Raw genomic sequence first — 22,284 nt, 5'->3', positions numbered from 1 at the left:
ATAAAAAGGATTTTTATGACAGTATTTGTGAGTGAGAGCATGAATGGTTAATTGTCTCGTTTGTCTCTATGTGGCCCTGTGGTGGACTTGAAACCTGTCCAGGGTGTTTTGCAGAGTGATGACTGGAATAAGGCACCAGCTCCCTGTGACCCGGATAAGAGGAGTGGGTAAAAAAATGAAAAGGTTTTATAGACAGATGATACAAAGACTGAGCTCTGTGGCCACGATGACAAGGAGGATTCAGAAGCTTTCAACCCTATGAACACTGTACCAACACTGTCAGGCATGGTGGTGGGAGCATCATGCTAATAATGAAGAGGGAGGTTTTCTGAGCAGCAGTAATATTTTATTTTGTGTACAATAATATTAAAAGATAAGAAGCATCTGTGTGCATTCAGTCTGTAAATTAATTTTTTTCTCGTTATAGTTCCAGTAATTAACACTGCAGATGTCCGGTGCTGTTCTTCCTGAGTGACAGACGGTTTTCTTCCAGTCTTGTCATTTCTGTTCGTCTTCCTCGTTCGTCTTTCTGTTCGTCTTCCTCGGCTAACTGAGACTTCCAGCGGTGAATATCGCTGGTATAGCTGTGGGTTCTCTCTAAATGTGTAAAGTTTTTGAGAGGCCTGTTCAGTGCAGATTTCACTTCATTGTTCCTCTTCTTCATCAGTGCCAAAGCAGGCGTCATGTGGTCCGGATCGAGCTGCACAACAAACAGAACAACAGAAGAAAAAAAAAAAGTCATTTTAAAATAATGGTGCTTTATTTACAACTAGAGTAAATTATAGGAATACATTTCTCTTAACTTGTTTAGTTTGTCTTGTTTTTGTGATATTGGGCATTCAGTGAGGAAACAGTTTCTCCTGTACCGGAGCTGTTCACCAATTAAAAAGTGAGGAAAATAATGACCCCTTGTTAAGCTGCTCCTTGTATATTATTTTAAAAATATTTTCTGCTACTCATCTACAGTAAAGAGTAAAACATGTGTAAGTGAAGTGTAATGTCTTCCTCCACTCACATTGCCTGGAAACCTCGGAGCCGGGATTCCTCTGTCTTCTTTGTGGTTTATACTCATGCTGTATTCGCTCAGGTCCATCATGGACTGGGCCCGGTCGGACATGGTGGGCTTTACTCCTCTCCTGAGCAGGCCCGTTGTTCCTTGCTTAATCCTCTTCATGATGTCGCTCAGAGAGTTGAAGCTGTCAGAGTTCGACACCTTCAAAATTACAGGTTTCTGAGACAAATAATAAAAAGAAGAGACATTTATCTCAGTTTCTCCAACAGTTTTGTACTGATTTTGGTTGCTTTGACGGTCCAGCACTCACTCTTGAAGACGGTTTGCTCTCCTCAGTAATCGCATCAAGTGTGTGCTCCTCTTCCAAAAATGTCTCCCATTTTAAGAGCTGCCTCCCCTTAGCGATAGTAAATGCTGGCTCCGATGCTTGATCAACTCTTGTTCCAGCCGTCTCACATAAATGAGTGTCCTTTTCTTCACAGAGTTCTCCGGCAATTCGTTTCTCTATTTTACTCTCCATCCTGCAGGAGAAACATCATTTTAACAGGAACATTTTTCCGAGTTTTTATTTTACAACCCCAGTTCCAAGACATTGTTGTAAAATGTAAAACAGAGTGCAGTGATTTGCAAATCTCATGAACCTATATTTTATTCATAGCGGAACACAGTAAATGTTTGCTTTTATTTGTTAAATGTTTAAATTAAGAAATTGGACCTTTTTGTTGTGTGAATCACAGCAAGTATCAAAACATGTGTTGCTGCCATCAAATTCAAAATTACCTCATAAAAAAAGGTAAATTTTCTTAGTTTAATCATTTGAATTGTTTATTATGTTCCATTTTTAATAAAATCTGAGTTTATGAGATTTGCAAACAATTGCATTCTGACTTTATTTACATTTTTTTTTAAATGTCCCAACTTCTTCAGATTTGGGATTATATAGTTTTTACTCTACCTCATTATTCTTTCAGCAGATGATGTATTTGATGACGATGACTCTGTATGGCTAATAAAATAAAACAAATTGTTATTGTAATTTTTTTTTTATTAAAACAAATAATAATATCTTTAATTAGTATCATGAGCACTTTGGCTGTAACAAGACTCACTTAGAAGCTGTTGAGTTTTCTTCCAATTTGGCTGAATCTGCAGAGGTGTTTTCATCAATCCTGCATAATTAAAAAAGATTGGAATAAAATGCATCGTAAAAATTAAATCTTACTGGTAATTGCGTTCAGGGAATTGCTTAGAAAATGTGGGATTCATGAAATTGTTTCCTGTTGGGATTTAAAGGGAAAGATGTTTCTTTTAAAGCTGGGTTCTGCAAATATGAATATTCACACCGTAGTCAGGCAAACAGCTGGACAAACTGCTTATTTCAGCCAAACATAACAACAATAACCAAACAATTCATGATGCTACATTAGCTGATTTTACACCTACACTTTTGCACGAGACAATTTGCTTAGTTTTTCACTGCTTTCTCAACCAAACAACATTTGCGTTACGATGCAAAATTTCACGTGCTGAGGCTTCTGCACGTTTAAAGCAGGATTCCGTGGAATAGTTGTGAATACTTAATGCCTTACTTGTTAGATCCCCCTTTGAATGACCTCATTTTGGAGAAACAAAGTTTAATTCTGATTAAATGTACAATTAGTCTAAGCGGACCGTTCCACCCTAAAACAACTCCAATCTCCAACATTTTAGAGCGGCTCATGGGAATGCTATCCCATAAACTTTTCCACCAGAATCAGTTTTTAATTACACAATCATTTACATAAAGGTTTGTGGTTATTTTCTAGTAGAAACAGGTGCGGCTTCAGTTTGCTGTTGCACTTCTAGTGCATGCTGGGAACTTAAAGCACAACATTTTTGATGCAATAAACTGCAATAAAGTCTTGAGATTGGAGTTGTTTTAACACTGCATCAATCTACTCAGATTAACTGGTCAAACATAATCTCTGTTTCTATTTAGAGCAGATAAGATATCGATTGCTCCTGACCTTTTTTGCAGAACCCTAAAAGATCTGAACCATTTCTTTAAGTTTTTTAAATTATGAGTAAAAATCAAACTGTTTAATGCACCTTTAAAAACTCAATAGTGCTGAAAGAAATTGTTTAGTCAAAATCATGCAGATATATTACCTTATTTCATCTTCAAATAGGTGCCCATTGTAAGTAATATTTTCCACAATGGCTTTGTCTGTGTTATCGTTCTCCTGTGGCATTTTCTCAGTCACTATTTCCTCGTTTATTTCCAAGAGACTGTTGGAGTTGCTGATGTCTTTGTGAACAACACCCATTGCTTCCCAGTCCAGGACGATGTCTGCAGGCGGTGATGGGGGGCTCGTGTTCTCAGGCTCCACAGTGAACGGTTTTAAAAACCTGAAATCTGAAAAGTCTGGAGGCCGATGGGAAGGCATGTAAAGCTGGCCGCTGGCTGCGACTCTGCATGTGTCAGGGGCCAGGACCGAAGCAGCATAAAGAATCCTGAACTGCTGGTCAAACGAGTCAACGACGGGCCCTCTCAGGACCGTGACGAGCTGCTGGTGCAGGTGGGCGTCTGTCCACGTGAGGCTGCAGAGTTCAGCAACAGCTTGTTAGGTCACTCACAGTGCTGTGTTCCAGGAAGAGAGTAAAAAAATAAAAAAATGCATGTTTGTTTACCTGTAGCTGCCATGAATCACTGTCTCTAAATCCACCAGCAGGAAGTTGACCTTCATTTCCCCAACCACCATTCTTCCATTTCTCGAGCAAAACGTTTTTCCTCTGAGAACTCTGACCCGCATGTTCTGTCAGAAAAAAAGAGATTAAACTGAAACTGAACATTTTTCTTCACGATACATTTGCGTCCATGAATAAATGTGAAAGGTTATCTTGGGAATGAACTCGTGTGTGACAGCTGAGGTTAGACGGTTCAAGAATCTGTGATGTGCTATTTATTAGAAAAGTGACCCATTTTCTGTACAATTTGTATCCGATTTTAAAATAAAACATCTCTAGAAGACTGTTGTGTCTTTCTGGTATTCTGAAAAAAGTGTTTGCTGAACTGTTGAGCTTTGCTGCTTTTTATTTGTTTGTTATTTTAGAACAAATTAAAGAAATAAATTCATATTAACACGTGTTGAAGCTGTCTATTCATTTATTTTTTTTAAATTCATAGATAGATTTTTAAAAAGTTCAGAACCCGGACTTGTTTTGGTTTTACAGCTGTTGAACCTTTATGGATGTTTATAACAATAAACAAAAAATAGGAATTATGGCATTGTCGAGGTGGAAAATGATCACACTCTGAGCAGAGTTTACAACAACTAATTCTCAATAAAACTCACTATCAAGCACAAATTGTTATTACTCACACATGACACACAGTCTGCCATAAACATCATATATTTAAATATCAATGCCGTGTCTCTAAAGTACCTGAAACCCTTATGGAGATCAGAACAACTGTATCAGATAACAGATAAGTTGATGTTGCTGGTGTTAAAAGAAATTTTACAAATAAGGAAACAAATACAGGAAGATGGACAAGCAGCTGCAGTAGTCATAGTATCTGAAGGAACAATAATAATATAGTTTCACTATGAAGTTCAGAAACACAGATGAGGAGCACGTCAGACTCAACATACGGATTATTGTGGAAAATCTTTTATGAAAGCAGAAATTTTAACTTGCCGTTCAGCGTAACACTGACAAATAATCTTTGCTTGAGAAACAATGAATATTGTTTTTGAGCATTTGCAGCAGGTTTGGTGACAATGTGAACAGGACGACTCCGTTTCTAGAAGTGAAGTTCGAAGAAAGAAGCGTGACGTTATTTGAGTTCAATAACGTCACACTTGTTCAGGCAAGGTTGCTTCAGTGGATTGCTTAATGAATGTTTAAGTAAGTGAAACAAAAACAATAACTGGGAAGAAGAATTCGGTTCTGAATAAACTTGGCAGAAGGAGAATATGGAAGAACTTGTGTGTTTCCAGAGAAGAGAAATTAAAAGTTACGACCTGTCAACGTTTCTCGTTTGACTTTAATCCAGTAAAACAACTTTGCATTTGGAAAAATAGAAAATGAAATGAACAACTCTTTGAGCAAAGAGCAGCAAAACAATTCTCAACAATAAAAATACACACAGGTCTCCAGTTTTCAGATGTTTGTGCTTCAAAGGATCTAGCTGTTAATAATATTAAGCTAAATAGTCATGAAGAGGGCATATAATTTAATGAGTCGTACATCTGAGTGATATTTATCGGACTTATGTTGTATGATGTGCTTTTCTTTGAATGAATTAATGAATTAATGTGTTTTATTCATTTTTTTCAATTTTTTCCATCTTGTCCACATTTGATTATTTTCTCGAGTCCACATGGAAAAAGAGAAACCAGGTCATTTACATCATTGTTTTTAAAGTCGGTTAATATTGGGTCTCAGATTATTCCTGTAGTTGTGTCTGTATTTTCAATAATCACGTCCATGTTTCAGCCCATCGCATACACAACCGGCTAAAAGTATCTTCAATTTGATTCATTCAAAAACAGGCAGACAAACCAGATACCGTAGTTCAGCAGAAGCAACTGAAAAAGCAAAACTCGCTAAAAAAAAACAACCAAGAACTGGTGACAAGAACAGGACTGAGGAGTTGGACAGGATTTAGTAAAGACAAATGCAAAACTGAAGATGTGCAAACAAAAGACGTTATTATTAATAAGTAGTCGATGTGCTGATAAGAACCAGGAAACATGGAAGGCTAGAGCAGAAAAAGATAAGACTTTGTTTGCAACACATTATGAAGTTAAACACAAATCTAGTCATAAAAATCTTGTTGATTGAAAAAAAATGCCCATTAATGAAATCAGGACAGTAGAAGTGTTCATAAGTTTTTATATGGAATTTGGAGAAAAAAAAAAAGCAAAATCAGGTTCCTTTAGTTTGCTGTTTTGTGTGAAAATGTTGCATATTTTACACAAGCTGCCTGTATTTCATCATAAATTTAGACATAATATGTTAGCTCTACTGCAGGTGAGTAATTAGGCCTCAGGGGTCAAACTCAAGGCCCACGGGCCAGAAACGGCCCTTTGTTACAATTTCATTCAGTCTACAAGATTTTCATAGTCTGCTGCCATATAAGATGGGCATTCATATAAGTGCCTGTGTGTTTTAATTCACCAGTCTGTTAGCAAAATATTTCAAAAAAACAGTTAAAGAACTTTAATAAAACTCAAAACGTAATCAAAGGACAAAGATCTACAACTGATTAACTTTGGGAGTTAATCAACTTCAAGACTGAGCAGATCAATGTCTGCAAACAGAAGATATAACTCAGTCAGTTTTAGAGACACTGAGCTACAATTTGGTGTAGCTGAGACTCATCCCTAATCTTTAATCTAACAGTCTACATAAGATCTTTGTTGCAAGTTGGCAGCTGATATGTATATATGATACGTATTACTTCAAGAAATGCTAGTTTTATGTTTTCGGTTAGAACTGGCCGAGCGACATGCCAGGCCAGTGGTTAGAGCTGTTGTCTCACAGCAAGAAGGTCGCAGGTTCGCCTCTTTGTGTTTCTGTGTGGAGTTTACATGTTCTCCCTGCGCTCATGTGTGTTTGATCCAGGTGCTCCGGTTCCCTCCAACAGACCAAAAACATGCCTGTTAGGTTGATTGGTAGCTCTGAACCAGTGGTCTCCAATCCTGGTCCTCGAGGGCCACTATCCTGCATGTTTTACTTGTTTCTCTGCTCCAACACACCTGATTTGAATCAATGGGTGATTAACAGGCTTCTGCAGAACATGAAGAGGTGATTTAACCACTGAATCAGGTGTGTTGGAGCAGGGAAACAAGTAACACATGCAGGATGGTGGCCCTCGAGGACCAGGATTGGACACCCCTGCTCTCAACTGTCCCTAGGTGTGAGTGAGAGTATGAATGGTTGTTTGTCTCTACGTGTTCCTGTGATGGACTTGCGACCTGTCCAAAGTGTCCCCCACCTCTGGAGATAGGCATCAGCTCCCCCGCAACCCAGAAAGGAAAAAGCGTATAAAAATATAGGATGGGTAGAACTGACCCACCAGTCAGAAAGTGACAAATCATTTCTCTAAAAACCTGAAAAACTGAACAATTTACCCAACTTTGGATCTGAGAAAATTAGGTTTGAATTTTTCAGAGTCTGCTTAAACATATGGTTTCTTTTTTTCCTGTATTTTCATGTGGGTTATTATTGAGAGATTTCATTTTGATCAGATGATTTGATGGATTGGTACAGCTGAAAGTGATCAAGGCTTGTGAAATTGGTTCAAATGACATTTTTAAAAAAATGATATTTCCTTTAATTAATAAAGTTCATCCGAACTAAAATTTGCATACTATGTCTTGTGAGAAGGTAAAACAAATGTACATGTATGTCAGTATATCAGCATTCCCAAATGAGCTGCAGCATCAAATATTGACCCAAATCTAAGATGGTGCATCCAGGACTCAGGAGGGAATCAGTAAAGATAAACATTATGTTTAGATTTTCAGTCAAAACTAAACCATTGCTATGTCACACTGGTAGCATGTCAAAAATGTCTGTATCTGATTGTTATAACCATCGAAACCCATTAAATGTGAAAGAATAACAGTCATTTTCCTCTAACATTTCTAAATTATCACTCCTCTTTGGCATTCATGATTTTCTTTCTCATTTTCAAGTGAAAATCAGACAAGATTTTCATCACTCGAACGAAACGTAGACACGGCTGAATGCCGTGCAACCAGTTCAGCCTTGTGTGGTTAAATCAACATTTTACATCCTTGACACAGTCAAGCTCAAACAACAAGACACAGCTGCAAGTTTACTTCAAGTATCACAACATGTCCACAACATGTGTCGCAGCCAACCTGCAGGTGTTGACTCACCGGATGCCTGAGCTTGTTGAGGGTAAAATTCTCCTGAAGAGACCTTTGGTTCAGGACGATGTAGACGGGGACGCCTCGGGAGGCAGCCGTGTGCAGATCACCAATTATGGCATTGTCTGTCAGTTTGTCTGTCACGATGCCAATTACCTGCACAACACAAAAGAGCCTCCTGTGAACCTAAAATCTTTTTTTTCCTCATCGATTTTTTTTGACAATAAAATAGTCTGCCGAGACACGACACAAGTAAAACTCAAGGAAAAACCTTTTTAAGCGTTTGTTTTTCTGCTTGAAGTGACCTCATTTGCTGGGGCAGGTTGTGCTGGGCACTTTGTTGTCAGCTTGACGTGCAACAAGCAAAACCACATTGTCTGAATCTTTACATTTTGCTTCCATAACAAGCTTTTTTTATTGTCAGAAAGGCAGTGGCTGCAAAGTGCACATTCCTCAGTTACTGTCAGCTGAAAATATATGCGCATCAGCATAACATGCATCAGTAGATAATGTTTAGTTTGCATGCTATATTTTGTAATTTGAAGAGAAAGTTTTGAAGAAAAGTTTATTCACTGTCTAGATTTTTGTCTCTTTAAATATATCAAAGCTTACTTTGGTTATTATGGTTTCATTGCAGGAGAACCAATTGGGGAAGTTTCATTGTAAAATATAAAATAAATACTATAATTTAATATTTGGTACTTTAATCATCGTCTAAGTACCATGTCTTCTTCATTTTTGTTTACATAGAAAGGTGTGTGTTTTTTTATGTACGTACTTGTGTTGCATTTTGCAGGTACCGTCTGATGATCTCTCTGACAGGCGGCTCTCCTTCAACAGGAGGACTGGTGTGGACCATCACCTCTGCCATCTTCACAGTGGGGGCTTTCTCCGGCCAGCCGAGCTCCAGGTTTGGGATCGGCGTGTCCGAGTGGCAAGGGGAGTAAGTGGAACAGAAGTCCTCTGTCTCAAAGCCGTTTTCCACTCCGTTCTGCTCTTCCACCTGCAGCTCCTTGACATGATAGTTCTGAGCCCAGCTTGTTATCTGACTCACCTCCTCAGGAGACAAGAAGCAGGCAGCGTGCTCTGAGCTGACGGAGCTGTAGTAGGCCTCGGGCCCTCCGCTGAGGAGCCTCTCCACCGCTTCACGCTCTCCCTCACAGTGCAGGAAGTCTGGCGAGGATTCGTCCACTGGCAGGAAAACTGCATTCTCATTCAGACTCTGTTCCTGAGAGTTCGACATGTTTGCCTCTGGGAATCGGTGCTGCCTTTCAGAGTTCCCACAGTTTAATACCCAGCCAATTCAGGCCAATAAATCAAGAAAGTTCAAGTGTTTCTTTCATCAATTTGGCAAAAAGTCATACTATTTCCAGGCTGCCAAGAGCTGTCCGGAGTAAATCAAATATCTCAACGTTGCCAGCAGTCGTTGATGATTTCCCTTCAGTCCTCGCTGATAAAAAGCACATTTTACAATCCGTACAGAGTACAACACATATCTTGACGTTGGCAACAGTCTTGATTGTTTCACTTCAGTCCCTTTTGATAGAAGTACAGTTTACAGCCTCCAGCAGCTTTGTTCCAACAAAACTTAAGAAAAGAAACATCGATAAGTTGAAATAAATAGTTTGTTCTCCAGCTATAAAATGCAGTTTCAGCTCACAGCAGTACTCACCTTCTGCACAGCTTTGTCTCTTCGATTAAAGGGTTACTTATAAGCTGTCAGGAACTGTGGCTCATCAGGCGTCCCTCCCCTGTGTGAGTTTTATCACACTCCTCAAACTCTTCCACTCCTTCTTTCTGTCATTGTTTTTAGATTCCAGACATTCAGAGCGGCTGACACACTGCTGTGCAGCACAGACACCCTGTCATCGCCCTAATTAATCTCGTCTTGGCTTTCACACAGCCGTATTCAGAGTCAGGTTCCATCGCATACGTCTTGGTCCCAGCCCCAACATCACCTACGTGTGTGTGTGTGTGTGTGTGTGTGCGTGAGGTAAAGTAATGCCGAGGTGGATCTGTTTAATGACAAACTTACCTCACAGTTTTCCTTTCAGACTGGTCCAGCCTGACAGGTAGGTTGATGAACAAGTGCAATCACTGCAGTTTCTTTTTAACTTGTGGAAAATGCTTTGGGAAATTAAACGTCCAGCATTCCTTGAAGGAACGCATTTTGCCAGCTGCCTTTTAAGTAAGAAGTTTACACTAAAATAATCTTATCTTGAAAAATTATGGCGTTGTAGCCTTTTTGCTCAAATCTTGAAATAACTGTGTGTGATTTGCATGCAATATTGCAAGATCTTGCATGATCTGTGCTCAAATCTGTGATCAGTACTCAAAATATGTATTGTGAATGACTCTCAGCTACTATCGCACCGAATTGTAGCTCAGCATCTGTAAAACTGATTGGGTTATAGCCCCTGAAGCGTTTCCTCAGGTCAATGTGGGGCTGACTTTTCTGAATAACGAGTTGTCGCTGTACGTCCAACAGTTACTTGAGACGTTCATTAAAATCTGTCTACTGGTTCATGAGATGTTTTCCTGACACCACACACACGCAATTACATTCTCTTCTGCTTTGGCAATAACTTTAGTGACACTTCACTTCAGAGTTGTTGTACGGGCAGATTCCTTTCATTTAAATGCTGATGTGCTCCTTTTTAATTTTGTGAGTGTACTTTGTCAAAGTAAACATCTGATCCTACAAATTAGTGAGGAAGGAAAAACACAGTCGTCTTGTCACTGCAGCAATGTGTCTTCCTCTCAGCGACACATGATGCAGCAGAACTCCAATTTTTAGAAAATAAAAGCTATTTGGACACAGAAATTCTCCCCTGTACAGCCGAACAATGACAACAATGAGTGCGTTTTTTAAATTAAAATACAAAAACAAGTAATCTGAGTTCCCCGTGACAATCATAAATAAAGAATAAATATAGTTTATGTCTTTATTAGCTGACATTTCACTGTTATAATCCATCACGTGGCACATTATGAACTCGGAGGACTGCCCAACTGTCTGGTTGTTGTCACACTGAAATGTTACAAAGATAATTTCATGATCCGCATACTAGAGCAAAAAAGAAAATGGAAGTGTTTCATTTCCAGAAGCGTTTAATTCTCAGTTACCCTGTTTCCTTACTTCTTTTATGAACTTAAAGCATAAGGTCGCACCTAAAAAAAACAAGGGTTTCTTTTACTGCTTTTTTTTTTTTTCACTGCTTTTTGCGCAAATGGGCATACAGGGCTCCGCTGAGGAGGAGAAGAGGGACGCTCAGCCAAGCCAGGATGAAACAGTAACCAAATCGTCCTTTGCTCAGATCCCTGGAGCTGCCTAAAATCTCCTTTCTGTGGAAGGTGAAGATGAGGCAGGCAGAAAAGGCCGTAAAACCTGCAGGGACACAAATGAAGATGTTACAGTTTAGAAAATCTACTACGCTGCCTGAATACAGTCACGTTTGGCAATTTGTTGCCTTTTTTCAGGAGCAGGAATGTGCTGCAGCATCAATGTATTCTACATAAATAGCTGATTAATCTGAAAACCCAAGGCAAAATAGTTCATATCAGAGTAATTTAAAACTTTGGTTATTTTTCTCAGAAGTTATTAAAAACTTGAAAGCAAAAAAAAAAAAAATCTTTTAAAGAAAAGGGCCTTCAAATAACCTGCAAAGGCCTGGCAGAGGGCTGTGAAGTAGAAGAGACTCCCTTTGGACAGGAGGAAGAGCTGACCCAGAAAAACCAGGAAGGAGATGCAGGAGAAGACCACAGCGAGGATCATGAGGGCCTGAACAGACTGCAGCCAGTCTGTGACAGCAGAACAGTTAAAGGTTTCACTTTTAAAAATAAAAACAGAATGACTAAAGGAAAACACGTGATTAGTAATTTTTAAAATTTACCGCTTTCTTTTGCAGAAGCGCACAACCACGTTTTGGTGGCGTTATCATAGAAGCAGTTATGCCAGAGATCAGTGATTTCTGAATCGGTCCAAACCCACCAGGACTGCAGGAAGAAAAGAGTACAGAGTGTGTCGGTGACATCTAGTGTCAAGACAAGGGAGCGGATGAGTCCCGTGCGTGGCTCTCACCTTCTCCAGAGTGGCGACGAAGAGCATGGCCAAGCCGACCAGGTGCAGCAGAGTGATGAATATGAGCAGAAAGGCCATGGCTGCTTGGAGAGCAAGAGTGGAATCCTGCACAAGCAATCCTGTAAGGGTAAATATACAGTAGTGAAAGGTTTTTAATTTTATGAATAAACAACAAAAAAAAAACAACAGATCAAACAATGTTGCTACCAAAGTGAAAGAGCCATCATCTACAGCGGCTGAACATTTTATCTTCCCTTTGCATGACCTGAAACGGCCAGAAGTGAAACCCTTTGAGTCTGACCTCTTCTTTCATCATTCATCTCTGCCATCTGTACTGACAATCTCTGCACGTCTAATCAAACCTGTCTAGGTGCTATGATATATTTTTATTACTCAAACTTGTGCTTTTTGGTCTTTGTTCCTTGCAAATTTCATTAGGGCTTTAAATAATAAAAGAAAACAAAGGATAATCAGCAACACTGTACATTACAAAGTAAGTAAGTAAGTAAGATAAGACCATCACAAACACAGGAACCGCAGTGAAAAAAGCTGGATGTAAACTGATGTATGGGACATTTTGTTTCTAAAACGCTTTATGATGAAAATATAGGAAGCGCTGTCGGCGTGTGCCACATGTTTGTTTACCTCTCCAGGGAAACGTGTGTGTTTGATTAAACACTTTGTCCAGTTTACGTAATACTTTGTTTTTCATTCCTGGCACATACAGACAATAAACTGTTCCAATAAATATATTTTAGGGTTCTGTTTAAGCATTTGACCACATTTACAGGATTTTTACTTAATAGTTTCATAAGATACATCAGAAAAATAACTCATCAGGACTGCTGTGGAGGAAATCCTTACCCTTACAGCTTCAGTGCCAAAGATTTTAAACCCTTTAGCAATCCTCTGGTGTTTATAGTTGTTGCTCTTCTCCTTTTATTCCCCTCTGTTTCTCCTAGTAAACATTGTAGTTGTATAACTCAAAGAAAAGTGTCAGAAGCAGGAATGTGCAGCAAGATATAGGAGGAGTCCTCAACACCCATTTCCTCCAAACTTCCCCCAGCCCTCCCCCTTAAAACTGTGATCTTTGCCAGCTCGACACCAGAAATAGCCTTCGCTCTGCCCTGCGAAAACACTCGAGCTTTTCTCCAAGGCTGCAGACATTCAGCGTGCACCGACATCAAACATCGAATGATAATGTTGCGTATTCATCCACCGAAAGCTGGGAAAAACATGATCTCAGAGATGAGATTTGCCAAAAATTGGGAAAACTGCACATTTTTTTCTCCCAGTTCTGTAAATGTCTCCATGCTCTTCAGTGGCATGAAAATCCCTATTTTCTAAATGAGTCAAATGAGAGACAGGAAGGAGCAAATTACTGCTCATGTTAGATTGCAAAAGAGCAGGAAGTGTTTGACCACCCAGGACACAACACAAAGTGTTTCAAACCAAATTAAAACCCAATAGATTCTTTAAAAATCTGTCCTATTACATAACACTTCTCAAACATCCAAGTCAGTCCTTTGCTCCTCCTCCTCCTTCCATCAACAGAGCTTAATAATTTCTTTAGTTGAAGGTTTTCAGTTGGTATTTATCTTTGTTTGCGCACCACATTGATAAGGAATGTCATCCATTTTCCTTACACTTCCCTTAAAACCCTCGGCTGCTATATTCAAGGTTTCGCAAACTTGATCACAAAATAAAACCGTCAGCATCTTGGACATGCATCACGCCTGGTTCCAACCAGAACAGGGAAGTACGAAAATACAACCAGTCATATTTCAGCCTCTTCAGGAGAAATGACACAGATGTTTTAGGGTGTGTGGAAAAGAGTTTTCTAAGTTTTTCTGAACAAAAAAACCTACCAATACATTGAGTCACTGAGCAAATAATTTACATGTGATGGAAAAATATATTAATATGACTTATAAACATGCTTTTGGTATTATTTGTTTCATTTTTTAAACTATCCCTAATCATCAGTTTATCAGTTAATCAATTTATCATCCATAATGGATGATAAAACCTACAGTAACATTAACATTCTTCAACAAGAAGAGCAGAATTTGAATGTTTAAGTAGTTTTATTTTCAGTTTTTCTGTTTTTGATCGATTGTTCAGCTCATTTCCTTAAGTGGCGCACTAACAAGCAGAAAAACAACAGTTTTGTTAAATGGTGTCATTATGAATATTCAGCTGTTTAACCTGTAGATACAGTGCAGTAATCGTAGGGTGATGCAGTTTTTGATCATTCTGTAATTTAGTGGTGTTGCTTGGGTTCTGTTCATTCGATGCTAATCTTTAACCCTCTTAAAATTCAATCATTTTAGACATTTTTTCTCCTAAAAAAGATTTTTATGGAAATCGATTTGGGTCAATAAATTCAAACAAAACATAAAAGCCTGGCAGTAAATAAAATGCGACAAAGTAAAGAAAACTTTCAAAAAGAAACCAATAATACTGCATGTAGAGCTATTGAGTTTGAAAATGACAAAACCTTAAGTGAAATTGCTTTAACACACATTAACTTACACATAATCCTTTTAAAGTCTTTTCAAGTCATCTGTATTGCATTTCTTCACATTATCTCAGGCAAAGGTTGAAGCAAGCAACGGTGGTTAAACCACGCTTTTTGTTCATTTTTCATGAGAAAAATTAGTATATTTGTTTATTTGTTCATTTCTCATTTCTGATCTTCTAGGATGTGCGCAGTGTATCGTAATGTTTCGGTGCCCATATCAGTCTGAAGACCTGGATGTCACGTCTGTATCCGATCCTGGTGTCCCAGCAGTACTCTGGGGAAAGAATCCTGCTGGGTTTGTGGAGCCAGAAATATTTGTTTAGATGACTCTCATCATGCCACAGAGCCTCCACATTATTTTCTTTGTCCTCCATGATGCCTTTGTAGCAGGCGTCAGTCAAGGCCTTCACGCTCTTCCAGGTGCCTCCAAACACGGCAGCATGATAGTAAAAATCTCCAGTTTCCATGTACGCCTTGGACTTTGGGTTGCGGTCGTAGGTGAACAGCTTCTTTGGAAGGCGATAATAGTAAGAGTGAAGCAGAGCGACAGAATCTCCCAGAGCCTCGGGGCCAAATCTCCAGGTAAACACCTGATCGACATCAAAACAGAAGACGTGCGTGCAACGGTGGCGAATATCTGACTCTATGGTATCTGATATGATCTTCATTCGCATCATAGAGATGTCCTGCCACCTGGTGTATTTTTCCACTTTGATTACTTTTAGTCTTCGCTGTGGGCCGAGCTCGATGTTTGGCACTTTCTCAGGCGTGTCCGTAAACACATAGTATGACACAGGCAGACCCAACATGAAGTAGTGCTCTGATGACTTCAGGAAGGTCTCAAGGTAGACTTCCAAATAGCTTTAAGGTGGAGGAGACAAGAGAGAGGTAATGACTATGATGTGTTTTGGCATTTATTAAAGTAGTCATAGTATTCATGTGAAAACAAACCTGCCTACTGCGAACACGGTCAAAGCAACAGAGGATCCTTCTTCTTTGTGCTTCTGGTCGTAATGATGAGGGTCGAACATTCCTTCCCAAATGATGGGAGCTCTCCAAGATGTGCAGGTTTGTATATCATCTCGAGACCTGAAACACAGGAGGTTCGTTCAGAGAATAAATTTGTGTTTTTGGCAAAGCAAAACTTCAAATATCATCTTTCAACTGCAGAAATGCAAACACTTCACTACAGTCTAATTTAATCCAAAGAAATCAGATTCCTAACCATGGAAAATATATGTCAACAGTCCTAAGCAAATGAGTGTTCAGAAACCAATGATGAAGAAGAAGAAGGCCAAACAAATGTTCCTTTTTTACAAATTTATAAAGATTCTAATGACCTGTTTGAATAACGTTTTAAAGAGATAAATGTCTGGTGTGATTCAGGTGAAAACAGCCCCTTATGCTGATAATAATTAATTTTATATTTTAATGAAGGTCGTCTCACTTCTTTGTTTTGTTCTTCTGTCTGCAGATCGACATACAAAAGGATGAATGAAGTGACTACTAACTTCTACTATCCAAAATCTTTCTTTTTTTTTGGTGCTGCCTTGTTGTATTTTTTGAGCCAGAGTTTGCACACTGGAGCAATGTAGCAGCACCATCCAAACAAAAGTCGTGCCAAAACGATCTTCCAACTCGCTAACAGGCTGTCATTTATCAGTGACAGTGTAACATGACACTTAAAAAAGAAAACTGAAATAACTAAGTAGAACTAATTATATTTAAATAAAATATACATCCATATATATATCTTTATACATATATATACACACACACACACACACATTTTTAACATATGAAAGCAAAGTAAGAACTGTGTATTTTCCAGGTGCTGAGTTTTGTTTCAATTTCAAGTCTATTTTAATTAAAATCAATAAGATGCTCCATCCATTCACATAAAGGGAGGACAGACTTAAAAACTGCATTTCAGGCAGCCACTAGAGGGCGCTCAGGGCTTCAACTTCATACATCACAAGACTGTTAATGTAACAGATGCCAATTATCCACACAAAAACTAAAGACTGTGCTATGCAGAAAAAAAAAACAAAATTCAAACCTTAAAGATATCGCATTCACAAACAGAGAAAAAAAGACTTTTGAACCGGTCAGTCAAATTAAAAAAGTGTCTAATTCCAGTCACTAGCTAATTAATTGGTCTCTTGTTAAAGTTGCAGTGCAACCAAAATACAGGAATATTCATATAACATTACATTATTCTCTATAGGGATGAAAATTGTCGTGAGTTTCGGATTGCATGAGGTGTGAGAACAACTCGTAAACAGATTGTGTGCAACCACAAGTTGAATTTTATTGCCTTACTGAAGATCAAGGGTCACATCGGCAACATTATCCAGTTTCAACATCTTTGCACTTTCAAAAGCACACTTCTCCATTGGCAATAGTTTTGTCTCAAACCTGAAATAAAAAAAAATAATTAAAAGACTTTTGTAAAGACAATAAGAATCATATATGTTAACATTTATATTTAAAAATGACTTGTCATTTATATAACATCACTGATATAAACATGGTAACCTAAATAATTGTAAACTCCTCTCTATGTAGTAATAAACTTCATTAAATCACTATCTGAGCTTTTATTTATCTTTCTCTAATTTACACACAGACTTTTCTTAGGACTTACCACACAGATGTGAAGTAAACTAGGAGGAGCACAACTGGAACACAAAGCAAACACTTCCTCATATTCTTCATCCTCTGAGTGAAGCTGCAGGTGGAAAAAAACAAACGGCCCAAGTTTAAACTATAAAACCAAAGAGGTCATTAGGCACAAACAGCTGTGGACAAACATATATTTTCATTGTTGACTGACCTACTTTTGCAGAGCATTGCAAGTCGTTGTCAGACACTGACGGCACCTGTTGGTGTAAAAACAAAATTAACACCCCAACGGAAAACGTTTGTTTGGATCCACTGACTGTACAAATCAGTAAATTTACCTAAAATGTAATTGCTGCCATGCCTTTAATAACACAGAACAGTAATTATGCGTAAAAAGGGGAACTGTCAAAAATGATTTACATTTCAAAGACTGCAAGACAAAACACCTTTGTCAAGGTTGTTCCTTTTTTTTAATTTTTTTTATTTCTCTGGTTTTCCAAACTGGGACCCTTCTGACTGCAATCTACTGCAGTTAAAAGGAACAGATGCAAAGTCCACAAAATCTCTTTTCACAATCTGTATCCCTTAAAGAAAAGAACCTTCATATAATTAGTCAAACAGCTTTGTGTAACACTGCACCACACTCCTTGACACAATTATGAATCACTCTGATAAGATAAAATCAAACATGACATGCAATATTGGACAGTGCAGTTTTTTTTGTAAATGAGGTCTACCTTTTTTTGAAGAGAAGCTCACTCCGACGACTTTTCTGGGATGCAAAAAGGTTAATAACCACCTTGCTGCAGATTTGTCAGCCAGCCCTTTTGCTTAAACAACAGAAACTGAACAACTTTGATTTTGCTGCTTTTCCTTTTTTGAATATCCTTTTTAGTTATTCTGACTCAACCTCTTCACTTCTGCCCCCCAAATACATTAAGGAACAACAACAAAAAAAACAAGTGAGAAATGAAATAATCCACCTCGTTCTTGTTCAACTTACTCAGTCGACACCAAACCACACCCACATACACTCGCGCTCGAGGCCCGTCATTGTACTTCCACCCTCATTGGCTAAAACCTGAGGTCTTGTGCTGACTCTGGACAAAACATCTGTCAATCATTCTGTACCATGAACGACATGAAATAAACAAGGCTGTAAAAAGTCAGCTCTTTGGAAAGACTCCGTTTTTTTTTAAAACCGTTTTGCACCAGTTTTTTTTTTAAATTTCACAAAATGTGATATATTTTTAATTTGTGTTTTAACATTTTATTGTAAACACCAGGGAGGGCTTAGCCTGGCAGAAAATAAAATGTATAGTTTCACAAGATACATCAGAAAAATAACTCCTCAGGACTGCTGTGGAGGGAATCCTTACCCTTACAGCTTCAGTGCCAAAGATTTAAAACCCTTTAGGATAAACCTTTATCCTCTAGTGGGTATAGTTGTTGCTCTTTTTCTTTTTCTCATCTTTTCTAGTAAACACTGTAGCTCTATAACTTGGAAAAAAGTGTCAGAAGCTGAAATGTGGAATAGATAAAGGAGTTCTCAACACCAGTCATCTGAAAACATTCCCCACCCTTGAAACTGTAATTTTTGACAACTCAACACCAGGAACTGCCTTCGCTCTGCCCTGCAAAAACACTTTATTCTCTAAGGTTGCAAAACAGTAAAAAAAAAAAAAAAAAAGTACAACACATTGATAGTGATGCATATGCATTCATCCATTAAAGGCTGGGAACAACATGTCAAGTCAAGTCAAAGATGAGATTCGCCACAAACTGGGATGACTGCACATGTTTGTTCCGGTTCTGTTAATGTCTTTATGAGTTGATGACATTTACAGAATCCTCCGAGGTTACAGCCCAGAATTTTTGGTCTAAAGGCCACAAGGTGTTAATTGTTGAAAAACTGGTATGGCCATATCTTGATTTCAAAATTTTACTCCAGTATATTAAGTCATAAAAGTGGGAGTAGCTGCCGCCATGAATACAAAGTCGAGGCAAGTACGATGTGAACAGTAGTGGAGGCCTTTCACACCAAAATAGGAAGCGATTTTCAAAACTTGGTCATGCAAAATGACCTGCATTGCTCGCCCTTTTACTTGGTCACAAACACTTAAGAATTCAGTGAGACACAGACACCATTTTGTTTTTTTTAAATTTTGAGTTGCAAACTAGTCCACAACAGTTGTAGCCCAGTGGAAAAACTGGTTTAAGCTGGTAGATGTAAGTTTGCATCCATTTTATTTCTCATGATAGTTTATATTCATTTATTTTTTTTGCCTTTCATCCAGTGCTACATATGATGGTTCACTTCATACCAGACATCAAACTCAACACTACAATGCACCTACAGCCATCGCTGCAGAGTTTAAAGGCACAATCTGAATAGTTTAAAGCTTCTGTGGAATAGTTATCAGTAGTCAGTGTCTTATCTACAGTAGACAGCAGTCAGAATGATCTCAATCTGTAGAATCAGGGAAAACCTAAAGCAAGAGTGACAGCTGTAAGCTTGGTTAGCATAAGAACTTCTACCCAGTTTTCAAAACTAAGATTGTTGTGTTTACTGTCGACTGCAAGTAAGATACTGACTACTGATAACTACTTCGGAAAACATCACTTAAAACAGTCCATAACATTCCTATAAAAAGATTTCTGAGGACATTCACACTTTTGAACTGTGGGTCAAATAATACTGCATGTACATTAACTTAAAACAATCTTTTTAAAGTCTTTTTGAAGTCATCTGTGTTGCAATTCTTCACATCATCTCCGACAAAAGATGAAGCAAGCAACATTCGTTAGAGTACACTTCCTGATCATTTCTCACTGAGAAAATACAGTACATTTGTCATCTTCTAGGATGTGCGCAGTGTATCGTAGTATTTGGAGGACCACATCAGTCTGAAGACCTTTATTTCACGTCTGTATCCGAGGTTGGTGGTCCAGCAGTACTCTGGGGAAAGAATCCTGCTGGGTTTGTGAAGATAGAAATATTTGTTTAGATGACTCTCATCATGCCACAGAGCCTCCACATTATTTTCTTTGTCCTCCACGATGCCTTTGTAGCAGGCGTCAGTCAAGGCCTTCACCCTCTTCCAGGTGCCTCCAAAGACGGCAGCATGATAGTAAAAATCTCCAGTTTCCATGTACGCCTTGGACTTTGGGTTATTATCGTAGGTACGCAAATTCTTTGGAGAACGATAGTAGCCAGCATGAAGCTGAGCAACAGAATCTCCCAGAGCCTCGGGGCCAAATCTCCCAGTGAACACCTGATCAACATCAAAACAGAAGACGTGCGTGCAACGGTGGCGAATATCTGACTCTATGGTATCTGATATGATCTTCATTCGCATCATAGAGATGTCCTGCCACCTGGTGTATTTTTCCACTTTGATTACTTTTAGTCTTCGCTGTGGGCCGAGCTCGATGTTTGGCACTTTCTCAGGCGTGTCCGTAAACACATAGTATGACACAGGCAGACCCAACATGAAGTAGTGCTCTGATGACTTCAGGAAGGTCTCAAGGTAGACTTCCATATAGCTTTAAGGTGGAGGAGACAAGAGAGAGGTAAGGCTTTTGTTGTCCAGTTTTATTTGACCAAATCTGTGGCATTTGGGAGACCAGGATGTGATTAGGCATTTGTCAGGGAAGTCATCGTATTCATTTGAAAACAAACCTGCCTACTGCGAACACGGTCAAAGCAACAGAGGATCCTTTGACTCTGTGCATCTGGTCGTAATGATGAGAGTCAAACATTCCTTCCCAAATGATGGGAGCTCTCCAAGATGTGCAGGTTTGTACATCATCTCGAGACCTGAAACACAGGACAAATTTACCTAAAACGGGAAAAGTTTATTCTGGGCTCACGTCAGACAGTGTGAAAAAAAATGCATACATGTCTTTTTGTATAGTGTATATAAACCTCTGGTTTCAATTGTATGTGTTTTACACACATGCACATATATAGCTCTTATATAAATATATATATATAAATCTTTCAGCCCAAGAACGGAGGGACTAAAACAACTGCACTTCAGTCAGCCACTAGATGGCGCTCATCCTGTGTTTTTAACTTTCAGTTTACATGACTGATTCTATGTATCAGATGCCATCAATTGTCCACATATAGACACATGAATACAAATAAACTAAACCCAGTCTGTGCTATCCAAAAACAACAACAACAAATATTGTTGTTTATTTACAGCATGAGGTGCACATAGCCTTTTTTTATTTGGCAATCCCCATTTATAGTTTATTAATTTGTGGGAAAAGATAACTTTGTTCTTTGGACCTTCCTACCGTTAAGATATTGCAAACAGCAAACTAAGTCTTCACTCTGTAAAAACATTCACCCTGAATTGTCATTGCTAGTGAAAATTAGTCATTTAGCTAACAGAACAGAGAGAGAAAAAAGATTTTTGAATCCTTCAGTGAAGCTAAAAGTTGTCTAATTCCAGTCACTAGCTAATTAACTGGTCTCTAGTTTTAAAGTTACAGTGCAACCAAAATACAGGAATATTTATGTAACATTACATTGAATTCTATAGGGATGAATATTGAATATTGTCGTGAGTTTCAGATTGCATGAGGTGTAAACAGATTGTGTGCAACCACAATTTGAGTTTTATTGCCTTACTGAAGATTAAGGGTCACATCTGCAACGTTATCCAGTTTCAACATCTTTGCACTTTCCAAAGAACACTTGTCCATTGGCAATAGTTTTGTCTGAAACCTGTAATAAAAAAAAATAAAAACCAGTTTATACTTGATAATGTGTGTCATTTATATAACTGATATAAACATGGGAAACTAAACAATTGTAAATCCCCCAGTTTATTGATGTAGTAATAAACTAACTACTATCTGAGCCTTTATTTATCTTTCTCTAATTTACACACAGACTTCTCTTAGGACTCACCACACAGATGTGAAGTAAACTAGGAGGAGCACAACTGGAACACAAAGCAAACACTTCCTCATATTCTTCATCCTCTGAGTGAAGCTGCAGGTGGAAAANCCACACAGAACAGCACAACAGGCAAAATATTTAACTAATTTTCAGCCTGAACACACACACACACACGTCAACTTAAATGGGGACTTTTTGCCATAGAAAAAAAAAACAAAAAAAAAACACACGACTCCA

At 38.5% G+C, this 22,284-nt stretch overlaps 4 protein-coding genes and 1 long non-coding RNA gene across 9 annotated transcripts in view; 1 reads left to right on the top strand and 4 right to left on the bottom strand.

Moving 5' to 3' along the window:
• Positions 1–324: 324 nt before the first annotated feature.
• Positions 325–9,702, bottom strand: fam83e (family with sequence similarity 83 member E). 2 transcript variants are annotated; one of them, XM_017408103.3, is made up of 10 exons: positions 9,572–9,702; positions 8,678–9,486; positions 7,909–8,055; positions 3,683–3,807; positions 3,161–3,592; positions 2,122–2,181; positions 1,968–2,018; positions 1,323–1,533; positions 1,016–1,231; positions 325–700 (listed from the first exon to the last, which is right to left on the bottom strand). In XM_017408103.3, the coding sequence occupies exons 2-10, from the start codon at positions 9,140–9,142 to the stop codon at positions 437–439; spliced, it is 1,971 nt and encodes a 656-aa protein (XP_017263592.1). In that variant the 5' UTR covers positions 9,143–9,486; positions 9,572–9,702; the 3' UTR covers positions 325–436. The 2 variants fall into 2 exon arrangements, with proteins under 2 accessions (XP_017263592.1, XP_037831226.1); XM_037975298.1 differs by lacking the exon at positions 9,572–9,702 and having other exon boundaries at positions 8,678–9,565.
• A 1,128-nt stretch (positions 9,703–10,830) lies between these two features.
• On the bottom strand, positions 10,831–13,010 carry si:dkey-264d12.4 (epithelial membrane protein 3). Its single transcript, XM_017408207.3, has 5 exons — positions 12,845–13,010; positions 11,981–12,099; positions 11,793–11,895; positions 11,560–11,700; positions 10,831–11,287 (listed from the first exon to the last, which is right to left on the bottom strand). The coding sequence occupies exons 2-5, from the start codon at positions 12,056–12,058 to the stop codon at positions 11,112–11,114; spliced, it is 498 nt and encodes a 165-aa protein (XP_017263696.1). The 5' UTR covers positions 12,059–12,099; positions 12,845–13,010; the 3' UTR covers positions 10,831–11,111.
• A 1,050-nt stretch (positions 13,011–14,060) lies between these two features.
• Positions 14,061–17,837, bottom strand: LOC119616584 (alpha-1,3-galactosyltransferase 2-like). Of its 2 annotated transcripts, none has more exons than XM_025004241.2 (5): positions 17,345–17,837; positions 17,152–17,235; positions 16,827–16,922; positions 15,456–15,593; positions 14,061–15,365 (listed from the first exon to the last, which is right to left on the bottom strand). In XM_025004241.2, the coding sequence occupies exons 2-5, from the start codon at positions 17,220–17,222 to the stop codon at positions 14,681–14,683; spliced, it is 990 nt and encodes a 329-aa protein (XP_024860009.1). In that variant the 5' UTR covers positions 17,223–17,235; positions 17,345–17,837; the 3' UTR covers positions 14,061–14,680. The 2 variants fall into 2 exon arrangements, with proteins under 2 accessions (XP_024860009.1, XP_024860008.1); XM_025004240.2 differs by having other exon boundaries at positions 14,062–15,365; positions 17,341–17,837.
• On the top strand, positions 15,259–21,008 carry LOC119616961. The gene is made up of 2 exons (XR_005233074.1): positions 15,259–15,392; positions 20,703–21,008. It is a non-coding gene; the product is annotated as an uncharacterized LOC119616961 (long non-coding RNA).
• The window catches only part of LOC108229171 (N-acetyllactosaminide alpha-1,3-galactosyltransferase-like), an 8,585-nt gene continuing 5,556 nt past the window's right edge, over positions 19,256–22,284 (bottom strand). For all 3 annotated transcript variants that reach the window (XM_037975209.1, XM_037975210.1, XM_037975211.1), the window contains exons 3-6: positions 22,057–22,140; positions 21,775–21,870; positions 20,812–20,949; positions 19,256–20,675 (exon numbers count right to left, since the gene is read on the bottom strand). In XM_037975209.1, coding sequence (XP_037831137.1) covers positions 19,991–20,675; positions 20,812–20,949; positions 21,775–21,870; positions 22,057–22,140 — 1,003 coding nt within the window. In that variant the 3' untranslated portion in view covers positions 19,256–19,990. The remainder of the gene's footprint in view (positions 20,676–20,811; positions 20,950–21,774; positions 21,871–22,056; positions 22,141–22,284) is intronic.

Source organism: Kryptolebias marmoratus, linkage group LG4 (genome assembly GCF_001649575.2).
Source record: "Kryptolebias marmoratus isolate JLee-2015 linkage group LG4, ASM164957v2, whole genome shotgun sequence".
NCBI lineage: Eukaryota > Metazoa > Chordata > Actinopteri > Cyprinodontiformes > Rivulidae > Kryptolebias > Kryptolebias marmoratus.
The sequence above is the reverse complement of the archived record's forward strand: the minus strand, read 5'-3'. Positions and strand labels throughout refer to the sequence as shown.

Bases quoted from the DNA above. Each gene is read 5' to 3' on its own strand.
- fam83e (XM_017408103.3), bottom strand. From the start codon at position 9,142: ATGTCGAACTCTCAGGAACAGAGTCTGAATGAGAATGCAGTTTTCCTG. The intron at 8,056-8,677 runs GTACGTACATAA...TGTGTTGTGCAG, and splicing joins ACCTGCAAAATGCAACACAA to GTAATTGGCATCGTGACAGA. The intron at 2,019-2,121 runs GTGAGTCTTGTT...TTATTTTATTAG, and splicing joins GAAAACTCAACAGCTTCTAA to CCATACAGAGTCATCGTCAT.
- si:dkey-264d12.4 (XM_017408207.3), bottom strand. From the start codon at position 12,058: ATGGCCTTTCTGCTCATATTCATCACTCTGCTGCACCTGGTCGGCTTG. The intron at 11,896-11,980 runs GTGAGAGCCACG...TTCTTCCTGCAG, and splicing joins TCGTCGCCACTCTGGAGAAG to TCCTGGTGGGTTTGGACCGA. The intron at 11,288-11,559 runs GTTATTTGAAGG...GTGTCCCTGCAG, and splicing joins CCTCTGCCAGGCCTTTGCAG to GTTTTACGGCCTTTTCTGCC.
- LOC119616584 (XM_025004240.2), bottom strand. The intron at 15,594-16,826 runs GTAAGGCAATAA...CCTGTGTTTCAG, and splicing joins GATGTGACCCTTGATCTTCA to GTCTCGAGATGATATACAAA. The intron at 15,366-15,455 runs GTTTGTTTTCAC...TCCACCTTAAAG, and splicing joins ACCGTGTTCGCAGTAGGCAG to CTATTTGGAAGTCTACCTTG.